Genomic DNA, 14,101 nt, shown 5'->3' with positions numbered 1-14,101 from the left:
ATAAGAAGAAAAGAGGCCTGTGCGATCCCCTTCACTCAACGAAAGATATGTGCGTATAAAGTCTCACCATCCTCAAAGTTTCTCTTCGGAAGAGGTGTTGTAGGCTATTATGATCCTGTTATGCAGTGCACACCCAGGTATCAGCCAGGGCCCGTGACAAAACTTGCCTATATACGCACCACAGCCCCCGAGGGGTTGCGTGACTCCTACAACAAGGCGCTACTGCCCAAAGTAATAATTTCCTGGGCGCATTAGAGTAAACAGCGAGGAAATAAAAAAGTACGAGGGGGAAGCCCGCTGTCTGCAGAGGATTTATGCGTGCGGTGACATCTGACTGTCTAGTTTTTCCCTCAGCAACAAATCTGCTTCTAATCTGATTCAAAGTGAAGTTTAAAAAAACGGAGAAAAAAAAAACAGTTGTTTGAGTTTGAAAATAGGAATAATTTTAGATGGCTATACTTCTCTAGTTTGAGGTCAAACCTGTCTTGGTCCAACTAAGTTTTCTTCCTATTTTCTTTCGTGGTGTGCAGAAGAAGGAGTGGGCTGGTTCTGTGCCTTGGATTCTTCCTACAGAGAGAGAGAGAGAGAGAGAGAGAGAGAGAGAGAGAGAGAGAGAGAGAGAGAGAGAGAGAGAGAGAGAGAGAGAGAGAGAGAGAGAGAGAGAGAGAGAGAGAGAGAGAGAGAGCGCGCGTAGGAACGAAGAAGAAGTTCGCACCACCAGTTTTGCCTCCAATCCAGTGGAGGTTTCAATAGCAGCAGCGCGGCAGGGGAGGGACGCACTGCCAGCACTAGGGATACCCACTCACTCACACACTCTCACTCATACATACACACTCCTGCCCCACTGGAGACCAGTAATATCCGAAAGAAAAACTGCAAAGACTCCACCAGAGCAGCCGCCTAATCCGATAGATAGGCAGCGACCATAGAAGTGAAAACCGAGGGAACTACCGGACACCGTGGAGGAGGACAACGTGTGTTTTGATATTTTTTTATTTTCTAACTTTGAAATCGCTTTAGTTCTGAGTCACTTTTTTAAATCTTGGTGATATCAGAGAGAGAGAGAGAGAGAAAGACAGACAGAGAGAAAAATAAGCCCCATTCTCCTGATAACTTCGCCGATTGACACTGAAAGGTAAGGTTTATAGTTTCATGTAATAATTAAAGTAAATAATTGCCTTTTTACGCATGATCTTTCCTCTTGCGTGTTGTTGCGGTTTTGTCTAATCCGAAAGCTTCTTGGAAATTATTACTTCAGGAAAAAATACTTCCTTCCATTTGGTTAACATTTTTTCAAAGGCTTTTAATTTTTTGAAATGTGCGTATAAAAGCTCCATATAAATCCAGAGCTCCGAGAGACTCCGAGCGAGGGAGTAAAGTGGTGCCTTTGAAACGTCTGCCAGACAGAGAGAGAGAGGGAGAGAGAGAGAGAGAGAGAGAGAGAGAGAGAGAGAGAGAGAAAGAGAGAGCGAGAGAGAGGGGAAGAGGTTCTGCGGTTTACAACTCCGGGAAGTTAAAAAAGTTTCAAACACATTTCAATCAAGCCCGAACTCGCATGCTCTTTTAATCTATACGGTTATTTTGGTTTGGGCTGTGTATGCTATCACAGCAAACGGCGCAGTGCTAATGAGGACCAAACTGATGAAGTTTTGAAAAAAAGTCCTACTGCTTTTGTGCTTCCCGAGGGTTTCCCATGCTCCCAAGGGTGACACACAGCAGCACCCAATAAGCCGATGTATCAATACGCGTTTTAGTAGTTATATAGTTCTGGCGGCCTGGTTGTGCGTAATGAGTGCCCGTGTCTGCATCCACACAAAGTGTAAAAAAACAAAATAACACAGTTAAAGACATTTATTTTTATATTGGAGTGCAATTTGGATACATGTTTGTTCCATCATGACACCTTTGGGTGCTTTTACGCACCTGTAAGAGCCCAGGCGCAGGTGAGCGCAGCGCTTTAATTACGGTCACTTTTTCCTATCATTTGAAATGTAATATATTTGACCCGCCGGTTGTAGAAATAAAAACGATTCAAGGCAGATTCAAAAGTTTAGCTCTTTTTGGGAGTTGTTTTTTTCCCCCCTTCTCCGGTCCATGTGAGAGCAGTGTGTGTTTTTCCTCCCAGTCAGTCAGTCGGTCGGTCGGTCGGTCGGTGTTTAATGAGAGACATACCCGGAGTGGGGATTTGAATAACTGTATTTAGTAGTAGGATGAAGCCACACACTGCCTCCCTTCTACTTTCGCAGGAGAATGAATCATGAACAAAAAAAAAAGTCTTAAAATGGGAAGGTCTGCTGCGTCGCATACCGTAACTAAACCGTGATTTGCATATGAAAACTCTCTGGCTGAAAGAATTCCGCCAGTGTTGCTTGGTGGCTATAGCCGTTCGCGTCCAGAGAAGTGACAGGCTTGCGGTGTAGCCTACTCTACTCTACTCTACTCTACTGTCTCCTCCGCGCTGCCTTTTGTCACACATCCAGAGTCACTGGTGGAAGGTTTAGAGAGCGAAAACACTTTTATTTTTTTAAATTATTCATCATATCCACACCTCGCTCCCGGGTACATTCATTTCGCAAAGCCCCTCATTGTGCTCCTTTTTTTTAGATGGACACCAGCGGCTCACACACTGACAAACACACACACACACACACACACACACACACACACACACACACACACACACACACACACACACACACACACACACACACACACACACACACACACACACACACACACACACACACACACACACACTGGCTGCTTGAACGGGTTTTTTGAGTGCTTTAACACAGCATTGGAGCGAGATTGACTCATTTCCCACGTCGCGTGCATGTGTGCGCCCTGGATGATGGGCAGTGGGTGTGGATGCATGGCTTTTTCCCATGGGGGCGGTTCCCCCTTCTAATCTTTAATCACCCTCGCACCCACAATGCCATGCCCATCAGTCAGTCAGTCAGTCAGCCTCCCAGCCACCCCCTCCAAACACCCTCAATTCTATCTGAATGCGTTTTACGCATAGAGAGCAACGGCCCTGCGACCTGACCCTCCTCACAGAGACATTCCAGGATGCAGCGCTAAATACGAGCTCCAGAGATGGGACTATAGAGGCGGAATGGGAGGGGAGAGGAGGGGAGGGTGAGAAGTAAAAAGGAAAGGAAACTGGGCTCTCCTCCGTTCCACCACGCTATGTTGTGCCAGCTTTCGTGGTTGTGATGATGTGGAGAGTTTCAGCAACTCGTGACTGTGTGTGAGCGATGCCGTGGATGATGGCAAGGAGACAGGTTCCTTCTGAGCGATGATTATAAGGGGAGGAATATGAGGGTTTGCATACACAGATGCGCGCACACACCCTCTCACACACACACACACACACACACACACACACACACACACACACACACACACACACATACACACACATCCTTGTACTTATGTCTTTGTGAGGACATTCATTGACACAATGCATTCCCTATAGCCCCTTACCCTAACCTTAACCATGATAAATAATACCCTTACCCCAACCCTTTCACTTACCCTAAGATATACCTCATTCATTTCTGAACCTTAAAAGCAAGTCTTAACCCTCAAAAGGCTTTTGAAGAAGTGAGGAGGACAAGGCAAAATGTTCTCACTTTCCAAAAATTTCCCCACTCCGATGGTTTAACCTCACATTGGTCTCACACATATGCATGTATAAGTGCATACACACACGCGCACACACACACACACACACACACACACACACACAACACACACACACACACACACACACACACACACACACACACACACACACACACACACACACACACACACACACACACACACACACACACACAGACTGACACACACCAGATAAAAATCTCCATTCTTGGACGGTAGCCCTCACCACACAGTCTCTACCAATTCATTAATGAGCTGTTTAGCTGTCCAAGAGCACCAGACCTGCTCTGGTTTTGGCCTGCCTGTATATGCAGGTCCAGGGCCTGTGTGTGGTTCCATCCTTGGCCCCCACCCCCCCTCCCATAAACTCAACTCCACACCACTCCACTCCAATCCCCACATCGGCCCTGAAGTGACAGCAGTGATGGAGCTCGCTACCGAGCGCCCACCATAAATCTGCCTTCAGACTCCCTTAAAGAAAACACACACAAACACACACACACACACACACACACACACACACACACACACACACACACACACACACACACACACACACACACACACACACACACACACACACACACACACACACACACACACACACACACACACACACACACACACACAGAGACTTCAGGTCCATGCGAGGAGCCCCGCGGCTGCCAGGCGTCTTGTTGGGTGGAATCCGAAATGTCTCTTTATTTGTGTTGAAATTAAAGTGTCTTTTATTCCCCCTCCCGTTCTGTTAATGAGCTCCATGTGGCAGCAGGCAGGCAGGAGGCTTATCCGTCCTGACAAGGAGCTGGAGGGAAGGAGGAGAGGGAGACAAAAAGACAAAGTTAGGGGAGAACGGGGGAGGTCGGGCCAGTTTGGTGCACAAGCATAGAACATGCACACACACATAACGGAGCCACTGGGAGAGAGCTTGGGAGACGGTGTGTGTGTGTACTGCACCACCTCCATACATGGAAATAGTGTGCCTATAATCAGTATGTTCCATGCTGGAAAAAATACATGTGCACACACAAGAGTGGATCAGGTGGCTGGAAGTTGCAAACTCTTGTATGTTATACATAAATATTTGCTTTAATCACGTGTAGATTGTTAACGATTTTAATGTTGCCGTTGATGGATGTCCCTGTAAATATTGTGTCGGTCCACGCAGATGTGAAACATAATGACTTGGCTTTGCACATGATTTGCTTGTAATCACCCTCAAATTAGAGTGTGTGTGTGTGTGTGTGTGTGTGTGGGGGGGGGGGGGGGGGGTCAAAGCTGTTATAGTTGTAATTTGAATATAAGGCATGCCATTCCCCAGATCAAACAGTAATGGAAGTGTGTGTGTGTGTGTGTATGTGTGTGTGTGTGTGTGTGTGTGTGGGGGGGGGGGGGCTGGGCGGGTCATTTCCCTGCTCCATTGTCTTGAGACTGATACTGTCAATGTGTCAAAGACTGCCATGGGAAAAAGAGGATCATCACCACTTCCTCTGTTTGGTGAAACCATTGCAAGCTGCGTTTGCCCTTTAATCCCATTAGCCAGATTCCACAGCTTTGCCAGTCAGACTATAAGCATTGTGTGTTTTCCACCAAAACACTTAGCAGAGCCCTTTAAACGAGAGACACAAAGCTATAAATGTATAAACAAACAGATAAAAAACCCAACAGCAAAACAAAGTAGACACGATTGCGGTCTGACCCTTGCCTTAAAATTATCCGTCCCTCAAATTGCGATAGTACATTCTTCCCCGTTCTAATTAAACATTAGGCTTTATTTGTTCCAGATGCAGCTTCTTTTTTTGATGTGTTATTTTGGTGAGGGGAATGCTGTGGCATGAGAACGGTGCAGGAGGAGATGTACTGTATGTGAAAGCAGATCCAGTGAGGCCTCTGTGGACCATGTTGACTCTGCTGCGCTGCATGGTCCATTCAAACCACACTGAACCCAGCACAACTGGCTCTACTATTCACATGTCATCTCTCTGCGTTGTACTGGTAACATCGTCAGTACAGACGGGAATGCCGCAGTGCATGTGGGATTCAGTCATAGGGTTTGAATCAGCGGTGGCACATGTGAGGAGCACACATCAAATGTGCTAATGACAGTGGTGATAAAACCCTTACTGTATGAGTGATAGCAGACATTATGCGTAATGACATCCGTGTGGTGGCCGCAGCCCGGGCCCTTGCTGTGTTGTGTGTGGTGTTTTGGGGATGTCGGGGAATGAAAGACAGCCTCAGAGCTGCTCCGTACATACCACCTCCTCAGCGCTGTCTTGAGTATTAATAGACATGTCTTTGTTCCGACTGACACGCTTCTGAAGTGGAATGGGACAAGTCGGGGCGATAAGGATCTCCACTCTCTGTGTGAGTCAAGCCTCAAAGTACCACTTAGGGCGGCTTTCCTCTTGCTCTCTGAAGTTTGGCGGTGCATGTGGCGGTATAGGCCGGGCTGAGACAACGGCAGAGACTGGGGAAACTGACAGGAGCTGTGAGGGCCTTTTTCCCCCCCATGATCGTTGTTGTTAAAGGTCACATATTATGCTCATTTTCAGGTTGACAATTCTAATTTGGGTCCCTACTAGAAACTGTTTTCATTATGTAGTGTCCAAAAAACCCTTTGTATTTCTCAGAGTGCCATTGATGAATGTTGAGGGCGGTATGGCGTCTCCCCTTGTGATATCAGAAGGGGAGAGAAATTTGACTGGGGTTTTTGAACACAGGTTTTCAGAAAGGTAGAGAGAAACATTTTTTTTTCTCATACTTTGGGATTCTCTAGTCACACTTGGGACCCATGATGTTGATGAAACATAAAACAGTGCATTTTGCATAAAAGGTGACCTTTAAAGTATGATGATGTAGAAATGAAGCCCTGTTTATGGAAGTTTGTCCAGGACTTAGTCCTCTGGTTTTACTTATCTGCCTCGGTTTAGAGTTCCAGGAGAAAACGCAATGAGGGACAGAGTTAAGTTAGAAGGCCGTATTGTTTGGGTACAAGTGTGAAAGAGAAAAACAAACTGTGATCAAGGGAAAGAGACCGACAAGGGAGAGGGCAAGCTGAGAAAGGGAGAGAGGGAGGAGTGAGGGGTCGTTAAAAGGACACCATCTCGCTTGCAGTAAATGGCAGTAAAGTATCTGGCTAATCTGCCATCATTACACTGATTAAATCACTAGGGATTTGGCGTTCCCATCAGCTGCAATCAATGGGGCAAAATCAATAGACAGGGGATACGTGAGAGGCTCTCAGCCACGGTCAGCTGCACCTCGTCCTGAGCCACGGCTCCATCCGTGGACTGTACCGCTGAACATTTTTATATTAGCACCGATTTGGGGATCTTTTCTGTTAAGCGTTTTATGAAATAGTGCGGTTTCCCTGGAGTTTCTAGCAATGTCTTTTCCTTCACATAACAGCGTTTAAACCTAATCCACCCCTCTTCCGCTGTGTGGCCCGGAGAACTCGTTCACTCTCCCTTCTCTCTTTGTCTCTCACATATTGATTCACTCAAAGGTGGTGTCTGTGCTTTCGCCCAGTTTGAATGTTACATGTTAATTGAGGTTAAAACACAAACACAAAAGAAGGCAAGAAAACATATTTAATTTTTTTTTTAAACAATCATCTAAAAACACTGAGATGTCTGATGCCAAAGCTCAGTGTTGCCAAAGAGCACTCCATTAAGAGCTCTCTCGTGTGTGAAGCTCATGCCAGGATGAAAGGAAAGTTGTTTTTAATTGAAAAAAAATATGAGCTTATCTTTACATAGCATATAAAAGGTGGAAACCATTTGCCTGGCTTTATCCAAAGGTTCAAAAAAATCTGCCTGCGTGCTCATATTCCTAGTATTTCACTTTAAGATTGATTTTAAAGCAATAGTCGTACATCTAGAGAACTATGTTAATTTAGGCTACTTCCTTGCAGAGGAGATGAGAAGATTGGTTGGTACTACTGTCATGTCCCACAAGAAACCTTTAAATATGCATGAAGCGGAATCATTTTCCTCTGCTAATGACCTTTAGCAGCAAACGTTATTTGTAATGCCTTTGCACAAATAGTTTTTCCCGGGAACATAGACGAAACAATTCACGGTCGGTCAGAGGGGAAAAGCCTGTTTTTCTCGAACGATACTAAATCAAAGTTCAATCTGCTTCACCGTCATCATCTATAGGCCTACCGTTATTAATCTAATATAGTCACATATACATAAATAACCTCATTGAGATGCATCCTGCTGTTTCTCTTTCACTCACTTCCTTAACATATGCACACGCTGCCGTAACGCCCTCGGGGGCTGGTGTCATAAAACCATACTGCTTTTGTTCACAGGGGTGCTGCTAGAATCGACTAAAACGGAAAGTTCCTCCGAGCCACTTTGAATATGAGGCTGGAGACAGGAGTTGATTAGCTTAGCTAAGTATAAAGACTGGAAGCAGGGGAAACTGGCCCTGTTCAAATGTAAACAAACCTGCCTGTACCTCTGAAATATCACTAATTAACACGTTATGTATATAGTTAGTTGAAGTCAGTCAAAAAGTGAAAACATTTAGCTATTCTGCTGCTGGCTGTAGATTATATTTACTATACAAACATGAGAGAGGTATCTGTCCTACTGAACGAGCTCTCAGCAAGAAAAGAGATTACCTTGTTTCCCCATATTTCTGAAACTATCTCTTTATAATCAGACTTAACTCAATGATAAAACTCTACATTCCTGTTACCATGTGCTGTGAATGAAACTCAAGTGGTGTCTTTTCAGAATGAGGCAGTGTAGAGGTTGGAGTGTGGTGCTGCTGGTGCTGTCGGGGCTGGGGGTGCTGGCCCAGAAGCTGCCCACCAGAGACGAAGGCCTCTTCCAGATGCAGATCAGAGACAAGTCGCTGTTCCACGACTCCTCCGTTATCCCTGATGGAGCGGAGATCAGTGGCTACCTGTTCAGGGACACACCCAAAAGGTAAGAACAAATAATGACAGGAGGAATCAGGCGACGCTAGTGAGTCAAACTGTATCAAAGGCTTGGTTTGAGTATATATGAGTTCAGAAAGGAGCCAATTCCATATTTTTTTTTTCTGCTGCTGACTGAGCTGTAACAATCACATAGGAAAACATTAAAGCTATAGTGCGTAACTTCTCTTCCCCCCCCCCCCCCCCCCCCATGAGGAATTCTGAGAAATGACTACAACAGTGCAGGGCGCATCTACATGAGGTAAAGCCTTCGGTGATCATGCATATATTTGATACCTTCTGCTGTACATCCAGATTTTTTCTTAGCAGTAGAAACAACAACTGAAACATTTTGCGGGAGCTGTCAGGGGGCGAAACCGGTTTGTAAACGCTGCCATATTGAGAAATACAGAGAGAGTTTTGTGGAGCTGATAGACTTAATCAACTTTGTTTCAACTGGTTTGGCAATGGCTTGAATGTAACCTACATTCATTTTATATGTAAAAGTTACGCACTATTGCTTTAAACTTCCAGATGGACACTTACTTTAAAGGGATAGGAAACATCAGATGTTGCTCTGGAACACGATCTATGACGATGATGAGAAAAGCTAAATAATAAATGAGACAGTGGTGTTGGTGTGATTGAGTGTCTTGTTTTGCACAAAGCGAGAGAGACCAAGGTCAGCGGTGCAGTAACACACGCCACAGTCTCACACTGCTCATGCATTTAACCCCACACATCGGTTTGGATAAGGTCAAAAATGTCACAAAGGACAAAAGATGTATCCTGAGGCTGTGGAAGTCCGACTTGGCCCCCCCAATATGAAATGGTGGCTGAGGGAAATGGTGGGCATTCTACATGTGGAAAGGCTACGACATGAGCTGTCAGGTCACCCCCATAAATTCCCCGCTATATGGGGCCCAGTGCTGCGGCACTTAGGGGACCAAAAGGTGTGAGGTTTGCCCCAGTTTTGTTTTTGTTTTAGCTTTGTTTTGTTTCTTGTGTACTTATAGCTTATTGTCTTAATCATTTTGTCTTAGTTATTTATTTCACTTTTTTTCTGTATTCCTTGTCTGTTTATGTGAGGGAGGAGGGAGGGGGAGGGGAGAGGGGGTTGGGTGTTGGGTGTTGTGTATGTATTGTATGTGTTTACTTATTCTGTTTTTTTTGTCCATATGTAAAAAAAACATAAAACCACTAAAATAAAAGTTTCTAAAAAATAAAAAATGTCACAAAGGTAATGTCACTATCAGTAACTTCAACCCCTATTCTTTTTTTGTTGACAGGTACTACTTTGTGGTGGAGGAAGACAACACGCCCCTGTCTGTTACGGTGACACCTTGTGATGCGCCTCTGGAGTGGAAACTCACTCTGCAGGAGCTTCCAGAAGAGGCCAGTGGAGAGGCATCAGGTATAATTGACATGAGGCAGCAGTCGAAAAGGGTTAATTACACCTTACGTGGAAAATATCTCTATGCCTCCCCACACACACACACACACACACACACACACACACACACACACACACACACACACACACACACACACACACACACACACCCACACACACACACACACACAAACACACACACACACAAACACACACACACAGTGAAGCTACGCTGTGATGTTAGGCTTTGTGTTTTGGTGGGTTTTAATTAAGTCACAGTCGTAGTGTCTAGTCTGACTCGGCCCTGGCTGACGTCTATAATTTCAGAGGAGGGCTCCCTTTTAGTCTACCTACGGAATCAAAGCCATACATACAATTTCTTCTTAAGGTAGATTCTGCTTCACTCTGTCTGTATGTCTTCCTCGGCTGTTTATCTTTTTTTCTTTTGTTCCCCCACACACATTACAACTTTTTCCATCTGGAGGGTGTTCTTTCAGCACAGGAGAACTTGCCAGATGAGCAAATTGGTGGCTTAGAGCATGGATGTGTGATCTGAGCGTATATTTGAATATCAATATGCAAGCACCTGCGTGTGTGTCTGCGCTTTTGTCAGATCAAATATTACAGAATGATTTATTGGAGTGCTGCAACACTGTTGGAGACTTGTACCTTGCCTCAAGAAAAAATAATCTTTTAGTAGAACGGTAATGACAATTTCGGACCCAACTATTGCAGCGCCATTAGTTGTGGATGAGTTGGAGCAATAGCTGAACCAGTTGACGTCCTCCTTTCTTAGCATGCTCTTTTTACCGAATGTCTCTATTGGGAGTAGATCTTTGATCATTAATTTTTAGTACACCGCTGTGCACACTCTCTGGTTGACAAACATAACATTATGCTTGGACAGTTTCTCTCACGTAGAAGCTACAAGGCACGTCTTTGTAGCACAGCTTCCCCGGAAAGACCAAGTGAATGCCGGCCTGTGATCTTTGGGGATGTTTGGAGTGAAAACATGGCCGCCATGTGAGCTGCTAATCGTCCGCGAGGCTTGCGAAAGCTTCACAACCGCGCAGCACCAACACATTAAACACTTTTAGTATGGGATGGAAATTTTTCTTCATGAAAGCCAAACAATGAAACAGAAGAAAAATATTGTAAAAGGTCACATCAACATCTCTCTGTCGAAATTTCTTAGAACAATTCGGACACAGTGTCAATCAAAGAGCTCACGTCGTGCCTGTTTTGTTTTATTTCCAGGAGAGCCTGAACCTCTGGACCAGCAGAAGCAGCAGGTGACTGTGGACGAGGGGACGGAGCTCTTCACCTACAAGGGGAACGATGTGGAGGCCTACGTGGCCACCAGCACGCCCTCTGGCCTCTACCAGCTGGAGCTGCTGTCCACGGAGAAAGACAGCAACTTCAAGGTGCACGCCTCCACCACTCCCGAGTCCGACCAGCCCTACCCGGAGCTGCCCTACGACCCCCGTGTGGATGTGACCGCACTGGGCCGCACCACAGTCACCCTGGCCTGGAAGCCCACGCCAACGGGCTTCCTGATGGGCCAGCCTGTCCAGTACTGTGTCGTCATCAACAAAGAGCACAATTTCAAGAGCATGTGTGCTGCCGAAGCTAAGATCAGCGCTGATGATACATTCATGCTTGCTCCAAAGCCCGGTAGAGACTTTAGCCCGTTTGACTTTGCGCATTTCGGCTTTGTCCCTCCTGACAACGGTTTTGGCAAGGACCGAGGACTCACAAGTAACAAGATCTCCAGGGCGTACACGGCCAAGCCCAGAGCATCAGACATTCAGAAGGTCTGCATCGGTAATAAAAACATTTTTACTGTGTCTGAGCTGAAGCCGGACACTCAGTACTACTTTGACGTGTTCGCCGTGAACTCTGCGACCAACACCAGCACGGCGTATGTGGGAACGTTCGCCCGCACCAAAGAGGAGGCTCAGCAGAAGACGGTGGAGCTGAAGGACGGCAAAGTATCGGATGTTTTCATCAAGAGAAAGGGAAGCAAGTTCCTGCGATTCGCCCCCGTGTCTTCCCACCAGAGGGTCACTCTGTTTGTCCACACATGTCTGGACGCTGTGCAGGTGCAGGTGAGGCGCGACGGCAAGCTGCTGCTCTCCCAGAACGTGGAGGGGGTGCGCCAGTTCCAGCTGCGGGGAAAGCCCAAAGCCAAGTACCTGATCCGTCTGCGGGGCAGCAGGAAAGGGGCCTCCACTCTGAAGGTGCTAGCGACCACGCGGCACAGCAGCAAGCAGCCTTTCCCTTCTCTCCCGGAGGACACTCGCATCAAGGCCTTCGACAAGCTGCGCACCTGCTCCTCTGCCACCGTGGCTTGGCTGGGCACACAGGATCGCAACAAATTCTGCATTTACCGCAAGGAGGTGGCGGAGAATTACGGCGAGGAGCAGCGGCGCCGGGAACAAAACCAGTGCGCCGGGCCAGAGACCCGCAGGAAGTCAGAAAAGGTCCTGTGCAAGTACTTCCACAGCCCCAACCTGCAGAAGGCTGTGACCACAGAGACCATCACAGGTCTGGAACCGGGAAAAACCTACCTGCTGGACGTTTACGTGGTGGGACACAGTGGTCACTCAGTGAAATACCAGAGCAAACTGGTGAAAACAAGGAAGTACTGCTAAATGACTTTGCAAAGAATAAATCTATTATAAATATATATATTAAATAAGTTTATTTAACTCTTAAGTGATATTCTACTAAGGAGTGTATACAGACTGACTACTCACACAGCGGATGGGCCTGTGGCAGTGACTGAACTGTTTTCGCAGAGAGAGATTTTCAACCTGTATATTTATGTTTACATTTCATGGCGGCACCTCTGGGTGGCCCATAGCGTGAGGTGCTTGTCGTCTTGACATCATGTTGCCACTGGGGAGGCGGGACTTCAAAGAAGATCATCTCTCACCTTCTATGTTTTCTTTGTGTCTGCATGACATTGGCTTCTGTCCGTCATATTCGTGTGCTCCGTCAGTTTCAAAAATCACATTGATGACCGGCGGAGGAGATACCGTACCCTCCCGCGATGTATAGATCTCTCACTGCATATTCACGACTTGTTTTAGGATGAATTTAAATTATTTTATACTTTTTCGTCTCTCTTTGCGATTGTCTGTTTTTATTGAGGACAATAATAACTGTTACCAGGAAATTCCAGTTTTACGAGGAAATTGTCGTAGTTCAGACATTCCCTTGTGTTATCTCAGCCAGTGTTTGCTCTAGAGCCCATCTTGTAAATGTGTTCTGTGCTGGAGATCTGTGTTATTATCACTGTATCGCTGTGTGTGTGTGTGTGTGTCACATGTACAGAGTTGTCCTGCCAATATTCATGTACATAAACACTAAATATAGAAACAAGTAATCCCTCTGTCACTCCGGAGTGTCATGTTCTTTTGCCAAGCAGTTAACATCAGAGGCACGGCTCGGAGATGAAAGAGCAAACGCCACACTACGTTTATGGACTACGACACTTAAATAAGGATTGCATAAGCAGAATTTGATACCTGTGACTGATTTGATCCCGAAAATGAAGTGTGACAAGAAAAGACAGGCAGAGGATGTATTATTTTGCTGGAAGTAACTTTTCAAGACTTCTTTTACCAGCTCCACTAGAAAAGTATTACCTCTTTGCACCATCATTTGCAATCAAACCAGTGTCTCATTGATGTACGTTCTCGGATGTACAGTAATAAATCAGTGCATCTTAGCATACTCATGAGTGCATTTCTTTGTCTTTACTTTGGAAGAATTCAAAAATGTTATGTAAAAAAAGGAAAGAAAATCCAATTTAGACCATCTGTTTCACACGGCCCCCACTAATCTTTGTTGCTCTTTATATGGTGTTGCTGCTTTGCACACTGATCTTCTCCATGATGAAAAACAAATGTGGCCACACAGCAAGCTGTCGCTTTGGGGAAATTAGCTTTTTTATACATGAAATGTATGAAGGATCTCAGCGAGTGGAGGAAAAGGTCTTTGATTACAGTCTGATAAAACTCTCCCCGTGGCTTGTTGACAGGATTTATGTCAAATGTTTTATTTTTTTGTAACCAAACCATTGAACAGCATTTTAAGTA

General features: G+C 45.6%; 1 protein-coding gene across 1 annotated transcript; it reads left to right on the top strand.

The window, feature by feature from the left end:
* Positions 1 to 772: 772 nt before the first annotated feature.
* On the top strand, positions 773 to 13,736 carry ndnf (neuron-derived neurotrophic factor). The gene is made up of 4 exons (XM_080032273.1): positions 773 to 1,135; positions 8,418 to 8,612; positions 9,892 to 10,016; positions 11,253 to 13,736. Exons 2-4 carry the CDS (start codon positions 8,419 to 8,421, stop codon positions 12,647 to 12,649), a joined length of 1,716 nt encoding a protein of 571 aa, XP_079888399.1. The 5' UTR covers positions 773 to 1,135; position 8,418; the 3' UTR covers positions 12,650 to 13,736.
* Positions 13,737 to 14,101: the final 365 nt, after the last annotated feature.

This window comes from Ammodytes marinus, assembly GCF_949987685.1.
Source record: "Ammodytes marinus genome assembly, chromosome: 8".
Taxonomy (NCBI): Eukaryota; Metazoa; Chordata; class Actinopteri; order Uranoscopiformes; family Ammodytidae; genus Ammodytes; species Ammodytes marinus.
This window is presented reverse-complemented; position numbering and strand designations above follow the sequence as displayed.

Excerpts from the sequence above, each read along its gene's own strand:
- ndnf (XM_080032273.1), top strand. The coding sequence starts at position 8,419 with ATGAGGCAGTGTAGAGGTTGGAGTGTGGTGCTGCTGGTGCTGTCGGGG. Across the intron at positions 8,613-9,891 it reads TTCAGGGACACACCCAAAAG|GTACTACTTTGTGGTGGAGG; the intron begins GTAAGAACAAAT and ends TTTTGTTGACAG. Across the intron at positions 10,017-11,252 it reads GGCCAGTGGAGAGGCATCAG|GAGAGCCTGAACCTCTGGAC; the intron begins GTATAATTGACA and ends TTTTATTTCCAG.